This window comes from Trifolium pratense, linkage group LG1, assembly GCF_020283565.1.
Source record: "Trifolium pratense cultivar HEN17-A07 linkage group LG1, ARS_RC_1.1, whole genome shotgun sequence".
NCBI classification, from domain to species: Eukaryota; Viridiplantae; Streptophyta; class Magnoliopsida; order Fabales; family Fabaceae; genus Trifolium; species Trifolium pratense.
Window position 1 is genome coordinate 25,695,447 of NC_060059.1, and position 27,415 is coordinate 25,722,861.

Sequence of the window (27,415 nt, forward strand, 5' to 3'; positions counted from 1 at the left end):
CATTTTGATGGTATAATGGTTTCAGATAATTGATGCATTTTATTTGATCTGTTTTATGGTTTTTTTTTTGTGATGATTTTGAGTTCATATGATTTTTGAGTTCTGAATTGATATGTTATTACTTTGATATGTTCAGATTTAAACTATAAGATTAGACATGTCGACTGAAGTACGGGATGAAGTTGATATTGATGAAATTGAACTTCTTACAAATGTTGATTTCCCTCAAGCCATTAACATTGATGATTGCATTCCTTGTCAAGGTCAAATTTTTGATAGTGATGATGATGCTTATAATTTTTACTGTTCGTTTGCACAAAGAAGTGGTTTCTCAATTAGACGTCATCACGTTTATAGAAACACTACTGAGGAGGGAAATCCACAAACAGTTTACAAAAGAGAGTTCGTTTGCCATCGATCCGGGGTTACTAAATCAGTCAAAGTTAATGAACTGGAAAGTCAAAGGAAACGGAAAGCTTCAAGGTGTAGTTGTAGTGCTAGATTGGTGGTTGCTAAAGAGACAATTGGATCGGAAGAAAAATGGGTGGTAATATATTTCAACAATGTCCACAACCATGATTTGTTAGATGAGAAAGAGGTTCAATTTCTCCCTGCTTATCGTAACATCCCGGTTGTTGACCAAAACCGTATACTAATGATGTATAAAGCTGGTTGTTCCATTAATGTCACAATGAGATTGCTTGAATTAGAGAAAGGAATAGATGTGGGTAGTCTACCATTTATGGATAAAGATATTAGGAATTTCCTTCAAAACCAAAGTGGTATTGACAAACAAAATGATGCTTTAGATGTCTTGAAATTGTGTAAAGGGTTGAAAGAGTTAGATGATGCCTTCCAATATGATTACACAATAGATGAGAATAAGAAGTTGGAACACATTATTTGGGCATTTGGTGATTCAATCCGTGCATATGAATCTTTCGGGGATGTCGTTGTCTTTGATACTACTTATCGAATAAATCGTTATGATATGCCACTTGGAATATGGCTTGGAGTTGACAATCATGGGAATTCAGTTTTTTTTGGTTGGGTTCTATTACGAAATGAGAAGATTTCTTCCTTCACATGGGCTTTAAAGGTAAATATCTATTTAAATTAGATTTGTTATTCAATTCTGGCTTTCATTAAACCACATGGGGATGTGGTTTCATTAAATTGACTTTTCTTAATTAAACTAATAATTTTTTAAGTAGGTTTCATAGAATGACCGAGATTTAGAGCCTGTTCTTTCAACTAGTGGAAGTTTGCCTGAACCTTTTATCACAATTGTACACTGAAACCATTCAACAAGACAAATGGTTTCAGTGTATAACTTACTGAAACCATTTTACAAGAGTAATGGTTTCAGTGTACAAGAGTAATTAGATTTGTGATTCAATTCTGAACTTTGACTGTTAATATCTTATTTCAATATTTTCAGAATTTCCTAGCTTTTGTCAAAGGAAAGAATCCACAAACAATTCTTACAGATCAAGATCCCTCGCTTAAAGAAGCCATTGCAAATGAATTTCCGAACACAAAACATGCCTTTTGCATATGACACATTTTGGCAAAGTTGCCAAGTTGGTTTTCGTTTGTATTAGGTGCAAGATATAATGACTTTAAATCTGAGTTTTTCAAGGTGTACCATTTAGATTGTGAAGATGGTTTTGAACAATATTGGAAATCCATGGTTGCACAATTTGGTCTAAGTAACGATATACATATTAAATTGTTGTATTCTCTTCGCCAACGTTGGGCTCTAGCTTATTTGAAGGACTTTTTTTTTGCTGGGATGACAACAACTGGACGTTCGGAATCGATAAATTCATATATAAAACACTTCTTGGATGCCAAAACAAGTTTGACTGATTTTATTACTAGGGTATGAACTTAACTTTTTTTTTTTATGCAAGTTATGATCTTACTCAAGTACTCTGTTTCAGTATTTGACTATATCATTGGATAAAAGTACTGAATTGGTGTTAAAGTTATGATCCTACTAAGTTATGATCTTACTCAACTATTGTTGTATTTTTGGTAGGTTGGTGTTGCTGTCCAGATTAGGAATCGAGTTGGAGAGGAAGCAAGAATGCGTCAAAAGTATCATAATCATCTACTTAAAACAAGTTTTCCAATGGAGGAACATGTTGCATCTATACTCACACCTTATGCTTTTGGGTTGATTCAAATTGAGATTGAGTTATCTACAAAATACGCTGCAACTGAAACAAACAGTGGCTCTTTTATTGTGAAGCATCACACCAAAGATGATGGAGGTCGTCTTGTAACTTGGATAGAAGGTCAAGAATCAATTCGTTGCTCTTGTAAGGTGATCTAACCTGATGATCAGAAAGGTTGAGGCCGGTCCGTTGAGCAAGCTTCCACACCGAAGGGGGGGTTTGTACCTGCAGGTGCTCCGATGCCTAAGTCAGCAAGAGAACAAGAGATACAAAAGAAGAGAGAGAAAGTATAGTGAGAATGAATCAGAATACCTGGCTCTCCTGTCTAGGAGAGCTTATATAGTGCCCCCAGCGTTGGGCCAAAGGTTGGTCTATTGGGCCGGGATAACCGGCCCAATAGACTCAACTGCCAAGATAGTCCCTGTATCGTAGGGGAAGGCCGTTATTTGCCTCTATCTTGGTTGGAGCCGTTCCGCTATTCGCGGGTAAAGGATAGGCTCCGTGACGGATGTGGTTGGATAAAGGAGCACGTGCTAAACGTGCTGCTTAGCTGTTAAGCTACGGTGGAATGGATCAACATGCATGGATATATGAGCACGTGTTTAACGTGCCGCCTACCCATTATGTCGAGCAGGGCACGTCATTGGCTGACGTGTCGGGGAGGTGTCCCCTTAGTTGGCTGTGCCCCAAATGTCGGGCAGAAGGGATTGGGCCAGCCCTTGGCCCAGTCCAGAACAGGAGCCCCCCAAGTCGTTGCTCCTAGTCATAGGAGTAATGACTTAAGGTCTATGCCCGTATGTCGAGGAGCCCATAATTCATTGATTATGATTATTGCTCGTTTATGCGAGGAGTGCATTTGTATGTTGCTCGTAAATTCCTCCTTGGCACGACGAGGAGAATTTATCCAAGGAGGAAGCTTCCTTTTGCTCGTGACGCGTACCAGGATGTTCGTGGAGGAAATTACGGGGAAGGGATTTCGCCTTTCTAGGTCGTTTGCTTTTACGTTCCTCGACGGGTTGTCGAGGAAGTGTTGTGTTAAGTGCATCTTGTCGATGCTACCTATTTTTGCGGGCATGAAGATTGCTTCAATTGCCCGTGATTTTCGCCTGATCGCGGTGTCGAGGAGATAATTACGTTGGTGATAACGATGAGCCCCTCGAGAGATGCGTGGTCTGTTCGATGGGATGTGAAAAGACAGACGTTTCGTCTGATCTTGACACGTGTGTGTTGATGAAAAGGCGCGATAATTGCCTTGGGAGCATGCGCTAATTACCTCGTTTTACGAGGAGGATTCTTGGCCGTTGGATCAACGTGTCGTTTGGTTTTTTATGAGATTCAATCAGAGCCGTTTGATGGCTTTTGATCGTGACCGTTAGATTTTGATCAACGGTTGTGGCGCAATGAGGCGTGTTGCTTCGTGATGCAGGTGCAGGGTCTTGGCAAGTCTATAAATAGAGAAGGGAGGATTCATTTAGAACTTTTCTCTTCTCCTTTCCCTTTGCCGTTGCTGCTACTGCATTTCTTATTTGATAGTTTAGGCAATTTCAAGTTATCGGGTCAAGTTTTGCGCTCCTTTCCTTCATTCGAAGCTTCCATCTTTGCTTGATTTCAGGTAACTTCTTCAACTATCTTTGGTTTGGCTTGTTTCAATATGTTTGTGTTTGCATTTTGGGTTTTCTTTAGTACCCCTTTTGATTGTGCTTGGGTTAGAGTAGATTTTGGTGCTTACTTTCTATACCCATTTTGATTTTGTGTTGAATTCCATCTGTTAGTAGTTTAGATCTCTGTTTTTTAGTGAGATTTTGGTGTTTGGTAGTGGTATTTTCACTGTTGAATGTCGTTTGTAGTATTATTGTTATTTTGGGTTCTACCCATATTTTTCCCGTTTTCTGGAAAAAGCAAAGAACTTGATGAACTTTGATGAACTTCTGGGAAATAGCGACGAGCATATGATGGAGATGATGAATCTCCTGGGTTCTCTGAAGAACATTCATAGAATTCTGGAAATCTATGCGTTTTGTGTCGGGGAGGAGAATGTTGTTTCCTCTCCCCGTTTATTGTAGCAAAAGCTAGGTTAGTTGAACCTTGTGTCGGGGAGCTTCTCCCCGTTTTCGCCTTCGCGAATATTTTAAGTGTCTTTGTGAATTGTATGAATGTCGGGGACATTCTCCCCGCATCTTCTTTGAGAAAAAGAGTTTGAAGAAAACTCTTTGTCGGGGAGCGTCTCCCCGTTTTTAGGGGACCTTCTCCCCGTTATTTCGCTGGGAAATTTGGTAGATACATGAGTTTGTAGAAACTCTGTGTCGGGGAGCTTCTCCCCGTTTTTATCTTGAGGTTTTTATGCAAAACTAAGTTTGCTTCTAAGCGTCGAGCAATGTTGATAGCTTGTGTCGGGGACCTTCTCCCCGTTTTAGGGGTTTGTGAAATGGTTCTCCTCGTCTCCTCTGTTTTTGTCTTTGTTTTGCCATTTTGATAAGGGCTTTTGGTCGGGGACAGCGTCCTCGCCCTATCCTACGCCCTTTCACTTGATTTGTGGTGAAAGGGTGGATTTGATAATTGTCGAATTCACTTTATTTTCGCTGCTTTTCAGGTGTTCGAAATGTCAGACACAGAGGAGATTAAGGGGAGCCAAGCGGCTTCCAAGCATAAGTTGGTCGATACCATAACGGATCCCGCGCTAGATTGGGTCGCGCCCGAACCTAGGGGCATTGCCTCGACGCTCACTGCCGATGATCCTCGACTTTACACCATTGTCGAGGACATTAGGAATGGGCCCGTCAATTGGGAAACTCACTTGCCTGAGGAAGGTAAGCGGATATGCTCGACATTCTCCGAGGATGGATTTGCAATGTACGAGCTGGCCTTTAAGGAATTGGGCTTTAAGTTGCCCTTTAGCAATTTTGAGTGCGAAGTTTTTGGCCGGTTGAAGGTGGCTCCCTCGCAACTCCACCCCAATTCGATGGCGTTTATTCGGGCATATCCAATTCTCTGCCGGTACCTGAACGTCGAGGCCACAGTTCCCCTCTTCTTCCATATCTTTAAGATTCAGAAGCAGATTGTCGGGGAGAGGCAGGGCTGGGTGTCTTTGAAACACGCTTCTGCAAAGATTTTCAAGATGTTCGTGGAGTCTGCCCGGGGGTTCAAGGAGAGGTATTATGTCGTCAAACCAGTGACGCAAGCTGCCCGGGATTCTCTTTATATGGATAAAGAGTTGCTTTAGGAGGATGGGTCTCCTCGATTCGACGAACAAGGGGTGCCCATGACTGAACGGGTACCCCGGTTTCCATTAGCTTGGTCGTCCGAACATTTTGAAATGAGGACGGAGGAATATTTGACTGCTGCTGTGGATCTGTCTCCGGAGGAACAGACAGGGTTCTTGAAGCTCAAGACTTACGTCAAGGGCTTCAAACCTTGTACTTTTACCGTCGCGTCGGGTGCTGCTGCCCTTGACAGGAAGGGCAGGCCTAGGGTCGAGCCCCGGTTTGTCAATACTAAGGCCTTGCTCGCGTGCAAGAGTGTCGAGGAGGAAAAAGTTTTGCTTGGTATTTACTTTCATTTTTCCTGCTCGTATTATACTTGTCTTTATTTTTGATAATGTTTTGTTATTTTGCTCCCCCTCGTGGTACTGACCATTTAATGTTTTGTTGCAGATAACATGGCCGACCTTGCATCAGAGCTCTTTAAGCTGGCTGCCGAGCACAAGGGTGATAAGCTGAAGAAGAAGGCTAAGAGGGCCAAGGTTGGGTCGAGCAGCACAATGATTCCGGAGGAAACTTTGTCTGGAAGTCCGAGCCAGTCTTCCCCGGTCGTGAGCTCTAAGGTGGCCCCGGGTAGCCGAACAAAGAGGCAGAGGGACGAGGCCCTGGCTACAATTGTTGACTTGTCTGAAGGGGATGGCGGGTTTGTTCTCCCCGCCTGTCTGACCAATCGGAGCTTCTTCGAGCAAAATCCTCCCCAAGTGCCTGTTTCAGAGAGGGATTACCTGCTGGGCACCTCTGCAGCTGCTCGTCAACAACAACTAAACCGGGACGTCGCTGCGGTTATTAGGTTGGCGGAGACGGCGCTTGTTTTGAATGAAGGTGGCCCGACTCATGAAGCAGAGAAGTTGGCCGCCAAAAACAGGAAGTTGGAGGCTGAGATAGATTTGCTGGAAAATGACCTGCTCGACCTCAGGACCAAGCAGGAAAATTATTTTAAGAATATGGAGGAGGCCCGGCATACTGCTGAGCAGCTGGAAAAGACCAATAAGGTGCTCGAGGACCTGAAAGTCAGCAGTGCCGAGCAGAGAAGTAAGCTGTTGGAAGAAATGGCCGTCTTGCAGGCCAAGTTGGCTCCCCTTGAGGATGAAAACGAGGAGACTCTCAAGTTTGCAACTCGAGGAGATCTTGTGAAGGAGGTTCGTAGGCTTGGGGGCCTGATGTTGGCGAGCATGGTGCATGGATGGAAAAACGCGATCGCCCAACTCAAGATTGTGAATGCCGATCGCGGCTTAATTACTGATGGTATTCACAAGCTCAAGAAGGTTGAAAATGGGCAGATTGTTATTCCGGCGAAGTACAGGGAGATGGCCCTTGAGGAGGAGAAGCAGGATGATGATGATGAGGGGGATGATGGGGATGGCGAGGAGGAGGAAGTCGAGGAGGAGAAGGGTCCCGATGAGGGTAAAGAAGGTCATGACGAGAGCAGCTGAACCTCCTCGACGAGCTATTTAGGCCTGCGCGCCATTTACTTGTAATTTTTATTTGTCATTTTATAACAAATTTTGGGGGCCTGTGTGCCCGGTTTTTGTAATATCCGAACAAGTGGGTTTTCATGCCCGGTATTTTATAACAGTGATGCCCGTTTTGTTAATCCTGCTCGTTTATTTCATTCTCATCGTGTGTATGTTTAAGTTATTGCTCTTTGTTTTTGCTAAGTTATGCCTGTTCGTGATATATGCATGTCTTTATGCTTGCTCGTTTTTAACTTAACAAATTTTTGGTTTTGGTTTTGTGTATTTGCTCGACATTGTTGTATGCCTGCTCGACAAAACCTTTTTCTTTATTTGCAAGGATTTTCTACGAGCGCGTGTCGTCGAGGAGATCGTCCTCGGATTTAACTTAGACAGTTTAGGGAACTGTCTAAGCGCCTAGAGTTGTTTTCTGAGGCTAATACGGACGCCGACACGTTGTTGTGCCCGCCCCCGCGGCTTGAACTTCCCATCGCGAGCTGGGCGTTAAGCCTTGGCACGAAGACGAGGAGCTTGTCTCAAAGGTCATCCTCGTCGGGGAGACGCTCTGCCCTTCCTGAGCCAGAGTATCTCTTTTTCAATTATTGGATCGAGCACGTGTGCCCGCGTGCTTTCCGTTGTCGAGGTGTCGGGCTCGTTGCTAGAGGATCCGAGCAGCCTTTTAGAATTGTTTTTTAGTTTGGCAATAACTTAGCTATAATACTGTTTTAATTTTTGGGCGTTCCAAGGTCGAGGAAGTTTCTTTCCTCGAAGATCCTCGAGATAGTATGCGCCATTTTCTGTTTTGTCAATGACGCGATATGGTCCTTCCCAGTTGGCCGCCAGTTTACCATCCTGGGAGTCCTTAGCATTTCGTCTTAAGACGAGGCTGCCGACTTCAAATTCTCTTTTGATGACTTTGACGTCATGTCGGGCAGCTATTTTTTGTTTAAGGGTGGCTTCCCGTAGGGACGCCCCCGTACGAATTTCTTCGACGAGATCTAGCTCTTCACGGAGAGCTTCGTCGTTCATTTCTTCTTCGAGCGGTTGCTCGGTTCGGCGAGATGGCTCGCCCACCTCCACGGGGATGACTGCTTCTGTTCCATATACCATTCTAAATGGGGTCTCCCCGGTTGTGGAGTGTGGTGTTGTGCGATAGGCCCAAAGGATGCTTTCGAGCTCCTCGACCCATTTCTTTTTGTTTTGGTCCAACCTTCGTCGTAGGCCGCGCAGGATTACTCTGTTGGCGGCCTCGGCTTGCCCGTTAGTTTGGGGATGTTCCACAGATGTGAAATGTTGCTTGGTTCCCAGGGCAGCGAGGAAGTCTTGGAACCCTTTGTCCGTGAATTGTGTCCCGTTGTCCGTGACGACGGCTTGAGGTATCCCAAATCGGCAGAGTACGTCGCGTTTGAAGAAACGGAGTATCCTGAACGACGTTATGTCGGAGAGGGGTTCTGCCTCTACCCACTTGGTGAAGTAGTCCACGGCGACTATCAAAAATTTATTTTGGTGGAGTCCCTTTGTGAAGGGGCCAAGTATGTCCATGCCCCACCAAGCGAAGGGCCATGGTGACGACAAAGATTTGAGTTCGTGGGGAGGAGCCAGGTGCATGTCCCCGTGTCGTTGACATTTGTCGCATTTTTTCACATGGTCCTCTGCGTCTTGCTGCATGGTGGGCCAGTAGTATCCTGCTCGAAGAGCTTTCCTGGCCAGCGATCTTCCTCCCAGATGCTGGGCGTTGATCCCCTCGTGTACCTCGCGTAGGATGTAGTCGACTGTTTCTTCGTCGACACATTTTAAGAGTGGGATTGAGAACCCTCGTCTGTATAACTTTCCGTCGAGGATGACGTACGCGCACGCTCGACGTCTTATTATTGCAGCTTCTTTCTGATTGTCGGGGAGGGTTCCGTTTGCGAGGAAGTTGTAGACGGGGGTCATCCAGCAATTTTTGTCGCCAATGACATTTATGTCGAGGACGTTGGTCGTCTTCTCGATGCTTGGTCGAGGGAGTATTTCTTGAATGACGGATTTGTTTCCGCCTTTCTTTTTTGTGCTCGCCAGTTTGGACAGGATGTCTGCCCGTTTGTTATGCTCGCGTGGAACGTGTTGCACTTCCACGGACTCGAACTTAGTGATTTTTTCCTTCACTAATGCTAAGTACTCGGAGAGGTTATCATTTTTGGCTTGATATTCCCCTAATACCTGTGAGGCAACAAGTTGTGAATCTGTGAAGATTTTAACCTCTTTTGCCTCCATGTCCTCGGCCAGTCGTAGTCCTGCTAGGAAGGCTTCGTATTCTGCCTGGTTGTTCGATGTCGGGAAGGATAGCGCTAGGGATACCTCGATGATGATCCCGTTCTCGTTTTCCAGGATAATTCCTGCTCCTGCTCCCGTGGCACTTGATGCTCCGTCGACGAATATTGTCCATTTGTCTGCCTCGCTTGTCGTGGAGGATGGACTCGTCATTTCGGCCACGAAGTCTGCTAAGACTTGTGATTTTAGTGCTTTTCTGCTTTCGTAACGAATGTCGAATTCGGAAAGCTCGAGGGACCATTTAAGCATCCTGCCCGCCATATCTGGCCGACCAAGCAATGACTTGATTGGTTGGTCGGTTCGGACTACGATTGTGTGTGCTAGGAAGTAGTGACGTAGTCTTCTTGCTGCGTTGATCAAGGCAAGGGCCACCTTCTCGATTTGTGTATATCTGAGTTCGGGCCCCTGGAGAGCCTTGCTTGTAAAGTACACTGGTTTTTGTCCTTCCGTTGTTTCACGGACAAGGGCTGCGCTGACGGCCTCAGATGTGACGGAGAGATAGATGTATAACACTTCCTCGACATCCGGGCGCGAGAGGACTGGGGGTTCGGACAGGGCCTTCTTAAGATGTTGGAGGGCCTGCTCGCACTCGTTCGTCCATTCGAACACAGCTTCTTTCCTTAGTAATTTGAAAAGCGGTAATGCGTGTTGAGCAGATTTTGCTACAAAGCGGGACAATGAGGTTAGCATTCCGTTCAGGGTTTGTATAGATTTCTTGTTGTTCGGAGTTGGGAGCTCTGTAAAGGCACGACATTTGTCGGGGTTGGCTTCGATTCCTCGTTCTGTTAGGTAGAATCCGAGGAACTTTCCTGCTCGTACCCCGAAGGTGCACTTTTCTGGGTTGAATCGCATGTTGTGTTTTCTGGCCTGCTCGAAGACCTTACGTAAGTGGGTGGTATGGTCGATTTCCTCATGGGATTTTACGATCATGTCGTCCATGTAGACTTCGAGCATGTCGCCTATTTCTCCCCGGAATACTTTGTTCATCATCCGCTGGTATGTAGCACCAGCGTTTTTTAGACCGAAGGGCATTACGTTGTAGTAATAGTTGCCCGACTCGGTCATGAAAGCTGTTTTTCCCCTGTCGGCCACAGCCATTGGGATTTGATTGTATCCTGAATATGCATCCATAAAAGACAATAATTTAAAGCCAGAAGAATTATCGACTAGTTTATCAATGCAAGGTAAAGGATAAGAATCTTTAGGGCAAGCCCTATTGAGATCGGTATAGTCCACACACATTCGCCATTTTCCATTAGATTTTTTCACAAGTACAACGTTAGACAACCAGGTAGTGTATCTGGCTTCAGAAATAAAATTTGCCTCTAGGAGGTCTTTTACAGCTTTTTCAGCAGCCTCCGCTTTTTCAGGAGACTGCCTACGCCTACGTTGCACTACGGCACTAGCAAGTGGGTCGACAGTAAGTTGATGACAAGCGATGTTTGGATCCAGCCCGGGCATGTCGGCGGCGTGCCATGCGAACAAATCAGCATTTTCTCTAAGGCAGGCTTTCAGCTGCTTCCTCGCCAACTCGGGGAGCCCTGTCCCAATCTTGACTCCCTTTTCTGGATCCTCGCCAAACTGGACTATCTCGAAGTCTCCATCTGGAATGGGACGGTGATGCTCTTTGCTCGCCTCGTCGTCCTCCTTCTCCTCCTTCCTCAGCTTTTTCTCCTCCTTATGTTCTTTCTTGGAGGTGCGGCTGTCAAGATCAACAGAGCTCACACTTGGACCGGGCAGACTTGGTGGTGCCTCCGGGGACGGCTTTGGTGGTGTTTCCGAGGAGGGCTTTGGCTTCTTTGGCTCAGGAGCCTTGCCAATGAAGTTGTTGCCTTTGGATGCTGCGTCAAAGCACCTCCTCGCGGCTTCAATGTCCCCGTGTAACGTAGCAACCTGCCCCTTATGAGTGTAATACTTCATCTTCAGGTGGGCGGTGGAGGGGACAGCGACCAGGTCTGCTATGGCTGTCCTGCCGATGATGCACTGGTAGAGGCAGGGGCAGTCTACGACCAGAAATTTGACCCTGATCGACTTGGCAGTTTCCTCGGAGCCGAAAGTGACTATGAGGTCGACATAGCCCCAAGGCCTAGTGGTTGCCCCGTTGAATCCTGTGAGATCTGAGCCCAAGTACGGGGTGAGGTGTGTCTCATCCAGCTGTAAGGTCCTGAACAAACTGGCGTACATAATGTCGCAGGAGCTCCCCGGATCGATGAGGACCCGACGAACGTCCATGTTGGCCATGTCTGCTCGGACGAGGAGGGGAATTTGGAAATTGGCTGTCCGACCGGGCAGCTCTTCTCGATAGAAGGCTAAAGGCATTGATCGCCCCTTCGCCTTGTCCAGCGTTGCGTTCATATTCGAGGACGTGTTGATGAGATCCTCGAATTTTCTTTTTATTGATCCGACGGTGTGCTTGTCCATGTGACCGCCGGATATGACGAATGAGTCTGTGAAATAGTCCCACGTGCTAAGCGTAGGACCAGTATAGGAGTCTCCAAAACCGCTGGGGATAGCAAAATCTTCTGGCCGGGATACGCTCATAGCTATTTGTTTGGCGTTGTTCTGCCCGGCTGGTTGTGGAGGTACTTCCTCGACCGCGCGTGTCTCCGCGGCCTCTGGTCGAGGGTCATTGTTTCTCTGGACAAATTCTCTCAGGTGTCCGCTCCTTATCATTATTTCAATAGCATCCTTCAGCTGGATGCAGTCGTCAGTCCTGTGGCCATAACTCTTGTGGTATCTGCAATACCTATTCTTGTCCTGGCCAGGCTTCAGAGGGGTTGGTTTTGGTTGTTTCACACCTGCTCTGTTGAACTCGGAGATGTGAACTGCAGCAAATATTTCTCCCCGAGATTTGATGAGGGGGGTGTAAGTGCTGAATGCGCTTGGAGGGCCACGAGACTCTCGTCTTTCGCCCCTCCTTCTGTCTCTGCCCCTCTCGCCACCCCTCTCGCCGCCTCTGTCGTTTCCCCTGTCGCCGCCCCTATCATCGTTCCTATGGGAGGACTCGCGGGCAGGGTGGCTGCTTCCAGGTCGGGCAAGGCGGGCGACATCAGCTGCCTGGACTTCCTCATACTCAATGTATTTTTGAGCTTTTAGGAGGAGGTCGTCCCAGGTGGGTGGTTTTTCTATGCCAACTGCTTTGGCAAAATCGCTGCCCGGGCGAAGGCCCCTCTGCAGCAAATATTTCTTCATATCGTCGGTTGTTTCGACTTGCACAGCCTCCTTATTGAACCTCTCGACGAAATTGCGGAGAGTTTCTTCCTCGGCCTGGTAGATGGCCTCCAAGGCGTGCACGGTTTTTGGGTGCTTGCGGGAAGCAGTGAAGTGTCTACAGAACTGGTCTGTAAGGTCCTTCCATGAGTAGATAGATTGAGGGGGCAGGCTTTGGTACCATGCCATCGCTCCCTTCCTCAGCGTGGTCGGAAAAAGGTTAGCGTTGACATTAGCTATGTGATCGTCGGGGTCGGTCAAACCATCGTACGCGGGGAGCGTAGTGTTGGAACAAAATTGATTTAAAAATGTTAGCCCCTAAATCTATAAAGGTTTTGATGATAACAAAGTATTAATAAACAATTGGAAGGACTAAAAATTTATTTTAGTTTCAACTAACTTAGTCTCCGCTTTGAAATACGTAAAGCAACTTAAAAGTAACAACTTTTAACATAACGGATAAAAGCGAGATAAAAGTGTGGTTTCAGTTTTTAGAACTTATCACTTATCAATTAATGCGTAACTCGTAGGAGGTCTCTTGAAGCCCTTTGGAACACGCTTCCTCAGAATGTCTGCGGACAGGGGGCATCGGGGATCACCCTCGTCACTTCCGTTAGGAGAATGGTCCTCGGAAGACCTGGGAGAATAATCGCTGGGCATGGGCGTTGGACTGCGAGATTTGCGAGGACGGTAGCTGCCCGACGCGCCATGCTTGGCCATGTTCGCCAACCCTTGAGGTGAATGGCGGCGTGGAGCTTCGTGTTTCCCTTTCTTGCCCGGGGAGAGTCTGCCCTCGCGATGTGGAGGAGTACGATCTTTCTTCCGAGGAGTAACTTCGACCCTCTCTAGGTCGGGGCGTCGATGTTTGACAGCCGCCGGACGGGGAGGGGAAGGATCAGCCTGGTGTCTCCGCGGGGGAGAGTTGGTCTTTCTGCGGCGCCGGTCTCTTTCCAGCGCGGCGATTCTTTCGCTTTGTTCGTCTAGTCGACGGCCTTGAGCCTGCATGGCCTCCGTCGTTTGCTTCAGAGCAGCGATCAAGGCCGTGATCTCGGAATTGGCCAAGACGGCGGGCTGTCCAGCGTTGTTTGCCGGAGTTTCTTGTTTGAATTGCGGACGTTTGCCCATCCGACGATCGGTTAGGTTCTCGACGTCTTCTTCATCGGAAGAGAGTGAGGTTTCCCGTCCGTCGCGGGAGTCGGTTTCTGGACCGCGTGTTACGGTGGTATCGTCCCGCACCGGTGATAGGACGGTGTTATGCTGCGGCGGCGAAGAGGGTGGAACGTTGAGCGCGTTCTCGTCGCCGGTATCGGTGTTGAGTTGCTGTGATGAACTAGCCATGGTGAAAGTTGTTGAGAGAATCGGTTTTGATCTTTGTTTCTTTATGAAAGATTAAAGAAGGGGAGGAACTCAGTTCCCACAGACGGCGCCACTGATCTAACCTGATGATCAGAAAGGTTGAGGCCGGTCCGTTGAGCAAGCTTCCACACCGAAGGGGGGGTTTGTACCTGCAGGTGCTCTGATGCCTAAGTCAGCAAGAGAACAAGAGATACAAAAGAAGAGAGAGAAAGTATAGTGAGAATGAATCAGAATACCTGGCTCTCCTGTCTATGAGAGCTTATATAGTGCCCCCAGCGCTGGGCCAAAGGTTGGTCTATTGGGCCGGGATAACCGGCCCAATAGACTCAACTTCCAAGATAGTCCCTGTATCGTAGGGGAAGGCCGTTATTTGCCTCTATCTTGGTTGGAGTCGTTCCGCTATTCGCGGGTAAAGGATAGGCTCCGTGACGGATGTGGTTGGATAAAGGAGCACGTGCTAAACGTGCTGCTTAGCTGTTAAGCTACGGTGGAATGGATCAACATGCATGGATATATGAGCACGTGTTTAACGTGCCGCCTACCCATTATGTCGAGCAGGGCACGTCATTGGCTGACGTGTCGGGGAGGTGTCCCCTTAGTGGGCTGTGCCCCAAATGTCGGGCAGAAGGGATTGGGCCAGCCCTTGGCCCAGTCCAGAACATAAGGAATTTGAGTTTTCTGGAATATTGTGCAGGCATGCTATTCGAGTGCTTCTAATGAAAAATTATTTTCACATACCTTCAAAGTATCTTCCTTTTCGATGGAGACGTGAAAGTTCATTGATCCCAAAATCTAGTCACATAGTAAACAACAATGATGTCTCCTCTGCTGAGTTTCATTCTCTGATTCAATGTCTTGAATATGAATCTTTAAAAACAAAAGAACGGAAACAAATTGCTACTAAAGGGTTGGAGGATCTTATCCGAGAGATAAAAGGAATGTCCGAAAGTCATGAAGATCAAATTGGTTTGGAAGTTGTTCCAAATAATGATGAATGTGATGTTGGAATTCCAGTTAGAACTAGAAGCAAAGGTCGACCAAAAGGTTCAAAGGCAAAAGTAGTAGTTGAAGTTGTTTCAGATGATGATGAATGTGATGTTGGAAATCCAGTTAGAACCAAAAGCAAAGGTCGACCAAAACGATCAAGGCCAAAAGGAGGAGTTGAAGCTGCAACCAAGATTCGCCATTGTCTTTTTCCGAATTGTGGTGCAACCGGCCAAGACACACGGAATTGTCCAAACAAAAGGAAACATAATGACATATTGCCTAATGAATCACCTAATGAGTAAGTTTTACTTGAATGAAAATAATGAATTGTTGTTTCTTTTCAATGCTAATATTGACTGTTTGTTTTTCTTATGATTAGGTTCAAAAAGGGTTGGAGAAATTCATCTAATTAATAGTCAAAAAAGGCTTCGAGGATGTAATGGATAAAAGTGATGATAGTAATTCAACAGAGATGTGTTTCATGTTTTCTGGTGTGGTTTTAGTAGTGGGAGTAGTAGCTATAATACAATGATATAATGTTGACTATATCATTGGATAAAAGTACTAAGTTGCTTTTCATTAACTAGTCTTATAGTTCTCTTTAATTGATGTAATGAGATGTTAAAGTTTGTTTTATTGGTATCATAATATGTTCTAGTGTTATTTTTTTAATTGGCCGAATATGAATATGATGTTAATGGTTTCAGTGTATAACGCTATGAAACCATTTAACTAGAAAAATGGTTTCATTAAAGTAATACGTTTTTCTTGAAACAGATATACCCATGACTAGCATGACTAGCTTTTAAACATTAAACTAGCTATGAAACCATTTAACTGTAATAATGGTTGTAGCTAAAATAAATACTAAAATTATGTATAATGCTATGAAACCATTTAACTGTAATAATGGTTTCAGTGTATAACGCTATGAAACCATTTAACTAGAAAAATGGTTTCATTAACTTCATAGTTAAAAAGAAAGAGTTATATATTTTAATGACAGAAAAGAGAGAAGATATAAGAGGTTCAGAATATATCAAAAAGAGCGAAAATACTAATTATAAGTGGCAAAAAATAATAGTAAATTCTGTTAAGCAAGCAACTATCAAGAGTTGTAACAAAGTGCACTTAGTTATACATAATCCAGAAATTCAAATTGCAGCCTCCAACAACCTTTAAACAACTACATTAGTTATACATAATCCAGAAATTCAAATTCAGAAATTCAGACATCATCCTAGCTTTTGAGTCAGTTCTTCACAGTAAGAAGTTGCATTCTTTTCCACTTTTTGTCTTATTGAATTGCTGGAGTCGGTTAAAATTGTGGACAATATCCCAATTCTTAAGTCCATCACCCTTGCAATTTTGTCTCGCTTTCCGAGTTGGCTCCAATTTTTTAAAGACTCCATTTGGGTGTAATGGTCACCTTGCCATTCTTCAAGGAACTTCATGCAGAAGACTCCACAATTGTCCTTATCAATTTGAGTTGGCATTCTTGGAGATTCCCAACTAAATTTGCTAAAGTGGAAAGGCAATGGCATTTTTTTATGAGAATACAATCCTATAAGAAATGCATTCACCTCGTTCAACCATACATCAAACATCTTTTTGTATATATTTGGTGGGTCCAAATCCAACTTATCTCCATACATGCTGTTTAGTAATTGGAATCTGTGGCTTTTCAAATTGACAACAAAGCACACATAATGACTCCCTGGATTGCCAATCAATACGGGCGTCATGATCTGTTTAAAAGCACACAAAATATATTAGGATGCTTAAAAAAATGGAACAAAATTGAGCATATAACTCAAACTGGAAGTTTGCCTGAACCTTTTAAACACTGAAAGAATCACAAAACTGGAAGTTTCTAGTATGATATATTTTAGTAACTTAAAAAAAAGTAACAAAATGGAAGTTTGAACCTAATGGTTTAATATATTAGGTTGGGTCTTGCACCCTAAAAGTGGCGTAGTTTGAGTTAACAAAGTACAAATAACATGTAAAATCTAAGACATGTAAACTAAAATATATCATACTAGAAACAAGAATAAACATCTTTGTTTTCCCTGAATCAGAAGACTCACAGCTAGCCCCTAAATCTAAGGTTTATTAGCAATGATTTATGTACTTACTTATTGCCACATCTAAACTTTAATTTTAATTAGAAGGTACTACAATTGCAAGTGTTTAACATAACCAGAACTGATTACTTAAATGTATTAATTAGAACTTGGTAAAGATTACCTTTAATTAACCATAAGACTAAACCGTAAGATATTGAAACCATTTAATAAGACTAATGGTTTCAATGTATAACTTATTGAAACCATTTAACAAGATTAATGGTTTTATTGTATAACATATCCAATGAAACCACTAGTATATCCAACGAAACCACTAGTGTTGTTAAATGACTTCAATAATTAACCTATTAGTTTGGTTAATTATACACAATTGACATTTAATAGACTTTTTCATAATTAAAGCAACTAATAGTCGGGGAAGGACTTACGTATTCCAGACTTGTAGGGTCAATTTTCTTCCAATCCATGTACTTGAACCATTTCAGTCTTGCAATGAAGTTATTGAACGCAGCTGGTTGCTCTATTTCCAGTGCATCCGGTCTTTCCATGTATTGCTGTTTATATGAAATGAGTAAAATCAATTCCAAAAAAACTTAAAAGTAAGTAAACTATTAATATTCATGGAATATAATCCGTACATAATTGATATATCGTGTAACAAGCCTTGTCATTTGTCCTTTTCGTTGCCTCCAATTCAAGTAATTTACCCAACTATTTACAACAAAGCAACTGATCCATTCATCTTTGTTTAGAGTCCATAACTCTTTCCGTTGTAGAGAGAAGTCATGTGATTTGGAGTAGTAGAGAATTTCCTCCCTATATAATTATTAAGCAGTTAGGATTTGTAGTCACCTATTCTAATCACAATATTTTAAAATGATTTTGACTTACTCATCAATTGAACTGCTCCATGCATAGGTGCATATATCCTTCTGCAATTTAGTTGCAGTTGACTCGTAGACAACAGTATCATATGGGCTTGTAAGGTACTTTGATTTCTTCACAGCTCGTCTACGTTCAGGATATGTGCGATCCTCCTTTTCATTCTTCCTCTTCACTCTAGTTAGCTTAACGGTGTCCGCTTGACTCAAGTCAATGATTTCATCAACCAACACCGTCCTTAACGGAGTTGCCCTGCCAAATAAATGCCATAGCTGTTATTTTGCAGAATTGTGGAGAATTTAATTAATGAAACCATTTTTCTAGTTAAATGGTTTCATAGCGTTATACACCGAAACCATTATCATAGTTAAATGGTTTCAGAGCTATTTTAATGTTTAAAAGCTGGTCCTGTGTATATCTGTTTCAAAAAAATCTATTAGTATAATGAAATCATTTCAAAAAAATCTTACTCTACAACTTCTTTACAGTATTCTGATGATGCATCAAAATATTGTGGATACTGCAGTATTGTTTCTTGTGTAACAGAGAGTGGTGGTTGTGGTCCTTGCCCATCATCTGCTTCCTCATCATCTGCAGTATTGTTTCTTCTTTTAACTGATGCTTTATACCTTAGACTTTTTTTACCAACATTTCCCTCATCAGCTCCACATCCGACATCCTTCTTCTCATGTTTCTTTTCATCAGTTTTCTCAGCCTTCTTGTCATCCTTCTCATCCTTCTTGTCATCCTTCTCATCCTTCTTGTCATCATTTTTCTCACCCTTCTTCTCATCCTTCTTCTCATGTTTCTTTTCATCAGTTTTCTCATCCTTCTTGTCATCCTTCTCATCCTTCTTTTCATCATTTTTCTCACCCTTCTTCTCCATCCTGAAACAAGTGTTAAAGATATGGTATAAGATGTTAGAATATTATCTAAGGATATTCTACAAAATATAAATTTTATAATATTCCTTAATATTCTACCATTTATCAAGAAAAATGGTTTCAGTATATAACTTACTGAAACTATTTATATTTAAAAAACAAACTGAAACAAAATACTAGTCATTACTTACCCTGCATCAAAATATTGTGGATACTGCAGTATTGTTTCTTGTGTACCAGAGAGTGGTGGTTGTTGTCCTTGTCCATCATCTGCTTCCTCATCTTCTACATTGGGAATTACTTTTCTTCTTTTAGCTGATGATTTATATCTTAGACCTTGTTTCCTAACATTTCCCTCATCAATATTTGCCTGCTCATTTCCAACTTTTTGTTCAGCTGCCCCATCTTTACCCTCAGCTAACCTTCTTTCCAATATTTCAGCAGCTCTATTGTAGATCATTATACAGGACCTACAGTGATTAAGATGCATCGGTGCCTGTATACAAATAATTATTAACATAACCGGGTTCACAATACTAATAATTATACAAAATCATAAGAACTCAACCATTATACCATCACAAAAATCATCAGAAAAAAAAGCATAAAACAGAACAAATAAAATGTATCAACTATTTGAAACCATTTTGCTGGTATAATGGTTTCAGAGTATAGCTTATTGAAACCATTTCGCAAGATTAATGGTTTCCACATAATATTCCTTAATTGTTTAATTTCTATCTTTATTTTTCACTCACCGCAGACAATGGACAAGTATCTGCATCAAAGCATAGCACGAGTGGCACTTCATCAGTGTTGTTCAATGTGGTTACACCGGCTGTCAATCCATACTCGAGTCCCATAACGTCGTGGACCTTTTGAATATCTTGGGTTGCCGTCTTTACGTCCCAATCACGAAGTGAGGGTCGTTTGTATCTCCCGGTCAGAAATGGGCTTTTCTTCCCCATCTTTTCCATATAATTAATCTGCACAATAAATTAGCATGATAAAAACATCAACAATAAAAAGAGACTGATTTGGGAATACACAATAAATCGCATACATAATTTAAAAAATTAGCCTTATATCTTTCTTTTTATGTTTGTTTATAGGATGATTTTAAAGAGATATTAGGAATCCTACATCCTAGCTTTTAACTATTAATTTAATGAAACCATCTTTCTAGTTAAATGGTTTCATAGCGTTATACACCGAAACCATTATCATAGTTAAATGGTTTCAGAGCTATTTTAATGTTTAAAAGATAGAGACATTAACAGTCGTCGAAAATAAGCAAAACAAGAATGTATGTATCACTAGATTTTCTCTATCTAGTGAATAAAAAATAAGTAAACTTATAAAAAAATTACTATGAACTGAGGGAATAAGGTTTCGTGCCATAACCGTCTGATTTCAAATCAACTGTGTCGAGATCTTTTACAGCGTCAAAATGTGTAAAAACATCACAACAGTCACAACAACAAATCTATTTTTTAATGAAACCATTTTTCTTGTTAAATGGTTTCATAGCGTTGTACACTGAAACCATTATCACAGTTAAATGGTTTCATAGTCAGTGTCATGCAATTTTAAACAAAGGAATTCATCATAAACTTGGTAAAAATGCATTTGAATCATACTATTTAGAAGCTCATGAGTTTGTTACAAAATCAACAAAGTTTATGAATGAGTATAATATCTGAGTAATGTTTTGTTGAATTCAAAACCATTTTTCCTATTTGTGTTTACATTACTAGACTAGGACTACCATTATCACTATCATATCAATTTACACTTGTTGAATTCAAAACCATCTTCCTAATCACAGTATTGAGTGTAAAACTAACTATAGTGGTCCAAAAATGTTCAAGTTGTTAATTGTTATCCAAAAAAAATATAAGTAGTAAGGTATAGAAATATTACCATGAGGAAATGGAAGTCGGCTAATGGATTTGCAACAATCGGATTTTGCAAACCTTCTTTCATATATTGAAGAACATATGAACACCAATTGTACGATGACACGCCGGCTGGATCCTCCAATATTTGTGCATATTGTAGTGATACACCACTATGATTAGTGGGGCACAAAATATTGTGAATGATATAACAGATTGCTCCTTTAACCCATGCTTTTGGATGCTCGATCGTCTTCAATTTGCTTTCCAAATCACTCACCTTCACATGTGGAGAACTATCCCCACCCAATCCTAATTCTCTTCTTAGTCTCCTTATAGCTCCATCAGAACAAAGATCCAAGTTAATTTCCTTCCCCGCCATTGGTAGATCATACACTCGATGTACATCATCATCTCTCAAAGGGAGTACCTTTGTCTTTGTCAGTCTAATCCACATGTGCTCTTTTTCAAAGCTTTTTACTATCCAATCCACAAAGAAGGTAGGAATCTTTGTCCAATTACATATATACCTCATTCCTCCAAAGCCACATTCGGTAAGTTCCTTAACTATCTGATCTTTCCTTCTTTTTCCTTCTATCAATTGCATAATGTCGTACACCTTAGGTATGCTAAGCTTGTGCCTCAATCTTGGATCGGCATCGTTATCTTTCCTCACTTTATCACTTACTTTCTTCTCATCTTTTTTTCCCTTTCCTTTATGCTTTACATTTGCCTCAGCATCGTTATCTTTCCTCACTTTATCACTTACTTTCTTCTCATCTTTTTTTCCCTTTCCTTTATGCTTTACATTTGCCTCAGCACCAGATGATGAAGCATTCCCTTTCTCCTCATCCGAAGCTGTCAACCCGAGACTGAAGGTTGGTGGATCTACCATCTCTAGGTACTTAAATGTTTTCACCCTAAAACATAACAAATTCATAAGAACTCAACCATTATACCATCACAAAAATCATCACAAAAAAAGCATAAAAAAGAACAAATAAAATGTATCAACTATCTGAAACCATTTTGCTGGTATAATGGTTTCAGAGTACAACTCTCTGAAACCATTCTACATTCACAATGGTTTCATCCAAATATCAGTATAAAATATTCACAACTTAGTCAAAAAGCCATTAGAACTCCAAATATCAGTGATTATTTATTAGTGAAACCATTCTACATTCACAATGGTTTCATCCAAATATCAGTGACTAGTATTTATTCATCCCTGACTTTTGTTAATTCTTCAAAACCGTAATCCAAACCATAGGTAGACCCAATTGAATGAAACCATTATATTAGCAAAATGGTTTCATAGTTTTTCACAAACACAATTTCATAAATAAAAACAAAAACGCACAATTAAAGTTCAGATTCAGAACAAAAATGAAATAGAATTACAGATACAAGAGATGGAAGGGATACCGTATGTTGTCTGGAGGAGATTGAATGAATCGTGATGGTCGTTTCTGGTGTTTGCGATGATGATGTTGATGGTGTTTTCGTTGAATCGTTGAATTGTGATGTTGATGGTGGTTGCGATGATGATGATGATGATGATGATGATGGTTTCGTTGAATCGTTGATTCTCTGAAATTAAAGAGAACGATGGTGGTTGCGATGATGATGATGATGGTTTCGTTGAATCGTGACGGTGGACGGTGGTTGCGATGATGATGATGATGGTGGTTTTCGTTGGATCTGCGATGAGTGAAGAATTGGGGGCGCGTTGATTAGATTCTTTTGGGGCGCGTGAAACTGAGTTGGTGAAATGGTATGGGGGGCGCGCGAGATATGGGGGGCGCGTGTTTTTATCATGTAAATTACATATATGTCCCTGTTGCTATACTTTGTCAAAAATAAAAAGAATGGGTATTTTGGTCCAACTGAAAAGGTGCACCTTGCTAACTTAGACCCAACTGGGTCTAAGTTAGCAGCCCCCATATATATATATATATATATATATATATATATATATATATATATATATATATATATATATATATATATATATATATATATATATATATATATATATATATATATATATATATATATATATAAACGAAATAAAAATATGAATATATTCATAAAATAACAACAAAACAAAAACAACAAAATGATTTTAAAAAGTTTAATAAAAAAAAGAATTATAAAAAACAACAAAAACAGTACAAAAATTAAAGAAAGTTTAGTCAATAAAAATATATTATAGAAAAAATAAGATAAAAGATAAAATTTAAGTGCAGTACTACATGTGATGTTGGTGTTGTTCTCCAACTAGAACATCGACCCGTGCAGTGCACAGGTCTAATTAGCTGTAAAATATGTAATTATAAATTACGATATGATAATTGCAATAATATCAGGTATATGAAAAATTTTGAGTAACATTAAATTATAGTTCAACAATAATTTTGGATAAATATTCATACAAAGGAATGTATATTACGGAAGATTTCCTGATAGACCACATTCGAAGTCTTAGTCGTATCTTCACCGTCATCGTCGATGATCAATATTTTTAATTCTTCTCTAGAAGTAACTCTTGAAATCGCAACATACAGCTGACCATGTGAAAACACCAGCGAGGAAGATATATCCCAACATGCTTTAAAGATTGTCTCTGTCTCTTATTAATAGTCATCGCAAAAGAAATCATTAAAGAAAATTGTCTCCGCTGAAATTTAAAATGAATTCTTACGTCAGATGGTGTCAGAAAAAATCTAGGTATGAAAACCTGATCATCAATATTACTTTATGAAATAATTTTTCCTTCAAGAGCACGTTTTCCCAATCTTGTAATAATAAGTCTTGTTTCATTGCATAATCCTAATTTTTTATTCAAATTCCTTAATAGCATAACAGGATTCCAACTTTAAGTCTCAACTTGTGATTTGTGAGTCCGGCGTAGAAATCGTGTTCAAAAATTCGGGAGTATGAACATCATCCACTGTTTGACCATCTACATTCTGTGCGAGTGAAGTAACTCAAATATGTTTTTCTTCACCAGGAATTAAATCCAACATATAATCATTTATTGTGTCGACTATTGAATTTTTATGAGCTAATATAGCTCTATTTTGGAAACACGTTATATAGTTCATGTTTTGTAAAAGTTGGGGATATGTGCTTTCAACGATAAAAGCAATAGGATCAACTGAATTTGGAATCAATAAATCTGATGGAATGTCAAGTTTTAAATTGTCATCGTTGTCATCTTCAATTTCTCCATCGCCAACACCCAAAACTCATTCAGAAAACAATCTTCTTTGATTCAGAAAGGTTATGATACATTGTTAGCAAAAGAAACAAATGTGAATCAATGATTTTTTTTCGTAATTAATAATATAGTCACATTGATATATACATGGAGTCAACTACTATTTGCATAAATATCACCTTGATATATATTTGCAGTAATACGATCAACCATACTCCTCAACATGAACAAACTTTTAAGTTCAGAAAGACATAAAAAAGTATATTTTTCTTAGCATGTTTAGTTAAAAAAAGTAACTTTTAAGTCCAATGATTTTTTTCTTTCCGTAAAAAAAAAACTAAGAAAATGGTTAATATGTTTAGTTAATTAGTAAAAAATATTGAATTATGATAAAAAATGTAAAATTTTTCAAAAAATAAAACACTAAGAAAATGTATGATTTGACGATTTGCTAGATTTCTAATTATCGGTTTTTAATTGTTTAAACTGTGCAATGTAATTTGATGGTGTTTAATTGTTGTATATATGATATCTTTCCTATGAAAATCGATGGTGCTTATCAATTATTGCACATAATTTTAATCATAATTGGTATATTTGTCATAGTGGTTGAAAATATTGTCTTGCATTGAAGGGTCATGGGTTCGAATCCTAGTCAAAACAAAGTTGTATGATCTATGATGATCTTTATCTTATAAGCAATCCTTATCTCCCCAAACCTCTGAGTTTTCAATCCCCACAAAACCCTTTCTCTTCCATTTCCACCATTTTGGTCTTCGATCTTCCTTCAACAAGGTACGATAAGGATCATGATAATGATAATTTGTTCACTTGCATGCCTTTTCTTTTTATCATATCATTAAGGAACCAATAAATTTCAACTTTAACGGTTCCGTTCAGTTCTCGCCGACACACCTTGTGCTTGAGGGATTGTCTTTTGATTTAATATAATTCTCTTAGTTTATTAAAAAAAATGGTTCTTTTTACTAGAATTGAAGAAACATGTGAATTTCAATTTTCTACAAAGTAAAAAAAAAAATGGAAAAACCTTCTCTAAAATAAGAGATAAATTACTTTCAAATTTTAATATCGACAGTTGTCTATAGTTGTATCATTCCTAAATTTTTTAATTTATATCTAGTTAGGATCAAAGATGTAATGTATTTTTGTAATAACAAACTCAAGTGATGAAACTCTAACCAATAATTTTGTAAAATAATTATTTTAAAAAATTCATGTGTTGAATTAAATTTTTTTAATTATGTGATCCATACCTTTTTTAAATGTTAAATGGTTGATTGATATATTTAGATAAGAAAATTATAGGTAGAGATTGCAAAGAAACTTATTACTCTCTACTTTACTTTTTATTCATCATTTTTGAGTAATTTGCACATTTGAAGAAAATTAATAAAAAAAATTATGAAATTAGTTATTTTTTTCTAAAATATATTTAATCATTTATCATTTTATTTCACTTATTCCTCCTTCTTTGCAATAAATATTGGAGAATATTATTGATAAAAGAATAATTAATATTGCATTGAACTTGTTTTTGAACAACATATTGCATTGAACTTTAAAAAATGATAAGTCAATAAGAATAAATAAATTCTAAAAAAGTGACAAAGTAAAAAGGAACCAAGGGAGTATATATCTCTTTGTAAAATCAAAATTTTGTCTACATGCAGGGTCTGAATTTTTAAAACCAAATAACATTTATTTAGATTTTCTACAAAAATTAAATAAATTGTTAGCTTAGCTTTAATTCACATGTTCAAGTGTGTTCAAACAGATTATTCAAAACAATAAATAAAGTGTGTTCAAATAGTTATAAAATTTAGGGTAAAATATGTTTTTCATCGTCATAAAATTAGTGAATTTTGTTTTTCGTCCCTATAAAAAAAATTAGTTGTTTTCATCCCTACAAAAAAAAATTCTTTTGTTTTTAGTCCCTAATAGACAAAATTTTGACATTTTTTGGCATTTTTTTAACGTAATATGGACTAATAAAAGTTTAACATAATATATAGACACATTTTAAACATAAAAAATTTATAATATTGACGTTAAAATGAAGAAAAAAAATCAGCCACTAGCTAGGGACTAAAAACAAAAGAATTGTTTTTTGTATGGATGAAAACGAGTGTTTTTTTTATAGGGAAGAAAACCAAAATTGCTAATTTTGTAGGGACGAAAAACATATTTTACCCTAAAATTTAAATAGTGAAAAACATTAACAGTAAAAAATAAAATAAAAGTGTATTTTAAAAAAGAAATTGTACTCACTGAAGGAAAATAAAAAATGGGCTCAAAAATTGAATTGGGTCGTTTCGTGTATAGGTCCAACAGGCCCAAAGTTCAATTCTTAATTTCTTGAAATGGAAAATGAAAATTTCTCTTCCGACCCCACGTTTCTTTTATACCCCTCTAAAATCTCACTTTGCCCTTGTCAATTCAAAAAAATTGGAACACAAAATTTTCGTTTCTACAAACCGATTGTTTCAAACTTCGGTTTTAAAAACCAAAATATTTAAACGATGGAAAAAACGTCAGTTAGACCCCCCATGTTTCTTTTATACCCCCTAAAATCTCATTTTGCCCTTATAAATTCAAAAAATTTGGTACATAAAATTTCGATTTTTAAAAACTGAAATATTTAAACGATGGAAAAAAATTGGTAACATAAGGTCCAATCATAAGGACCAGGGGTGTTTTGACAACTAGAATGTTATGCAACAGACAAGTACATAAGCAAATGAGTCGAAAGGAGGAAATGTACTAATGTAGAGGTGCCTAGGAGCATGGTGCAAGATAGGTTGCTCACAATTCAACAAGAGGCCGGCTAGCCTTACAAGGCTAGCATGAGGCAATGAAGCTGCTATCATGGAACTATCATGGACTGGGAAGCTATTTAAATACACTTTTGAGTATGCTATATTTTTTTTTTTTTCACTACCAGTTTAATCTGGTTCGGGGGACAATTCTGGCATCTAATGGTTCCAATCCCTTCCGATCGCAGTTGCGGGGATCGAACCGTGGTCATCCCTACCAAATTCAGCGTCAATCACCACTGAATCAACTAACAATTGGTGAGTATGCTATTTTTATTAATTCATGATTTCACCTCCCATTTCTACACACCTTAAAGAATGAAAATAAGTTGATTACGAAAAGGAATTTTAATATGTACCACTTCTACAAATCGCCCTTTAAAAATATTTAAAATTTTATGAAAACGTAATGTATAACCCCAATCTTAATTGAGTGATTAGACTTGCATTCCTTGGTGGAGCTGGATTGCAGGTAAAACTTAATTTAGAAATACCATTATTGCAAAATACTAACTTTTCTCATATTGGAAGGACCAAATGTCCCTTTTAGTTAGGCTTAGGCATAAGCCTTTCTCGTTAACTTTTGAACGATAGTTTTTGGCTAAAGTTATGATTACATTAGCTTGCAGCAGGCCGCTTTCTCGTTAACTTTTGAACGATAATTTTTGGCTTTTGCAAGTTTGCTGATAAGTGATAGATTTCAAAATACTTCTACTCAACTTTCAATACACAATACTGCCTCCGTTCCACGATATAAACAAAAATGAGTCAAATTTTTTTGATGTATTTGGTTAAAAAATTGGACCAAATATATTTATTTTTGTTGACCAACTTTTACTTATAC

At 39.8% G+C, this 27,415-nt stretch overlaps 1 protein-coding gene and 1 pseudogene across 1 annotated transcript; one reads left to right on the forward strand and one right to left on the reverse strand.

The window, feature by feature from the left end:
• The first annotated feature begins 157 nt into the window (after window positions 1-157).
• On the forward strand, window positions 158-14,987 carry LOC123891140 (annotated as a pseudogene).
• A 3,813-nt stretch (window positions 14,988-18,800) lies between these two features.
• LOC123891146 lies at window positions 18,801-21,417 on the reverse strand. The gene is made up of 3 exons (XM_045940980.1): window positions 20,537-21,417; window positions 19,372-19,599; window positions 18,801-19,109 (listed from the first exon to the last, which is right to left on the reverse strand). The coding sequence occupies exons 1-3, from the start codon at window positions 21,404-21,406 to the stop codon at window positions 18,801-18,803; spliced, it is 1,407 nt and encodes a 468-aa protein (XP_045796936.1). The 5' UTR covers window positions 21,407-21,417.
• Between the last annotated feature and the right edge of the window lie 5,998 nt (window positions 21,418-27,415).

Coding starts and splice junctions, on each gene's coding strand:
- LOC123891146 (XM_045940980.1), bottom strand. CDS start 21,406: ATGGTAGATCCACCAACCTTCAGTCTCGGGTTGACAGCTTCGGATGAG. Junction 19,600..20,536: donor CCGACTTCCATTTCCTCATG/GTAATATTTCTA, acceptor TTTATTGTGCAG/ATTAATTATATGGAAAAGAT. Junction 19,110..19,371: donor ATACTTGTCCATTGTCTGCG/GTGAGTGAAAAA, acceptor ATTTGTATACAG/GCACCGATGCATCTTAATCA.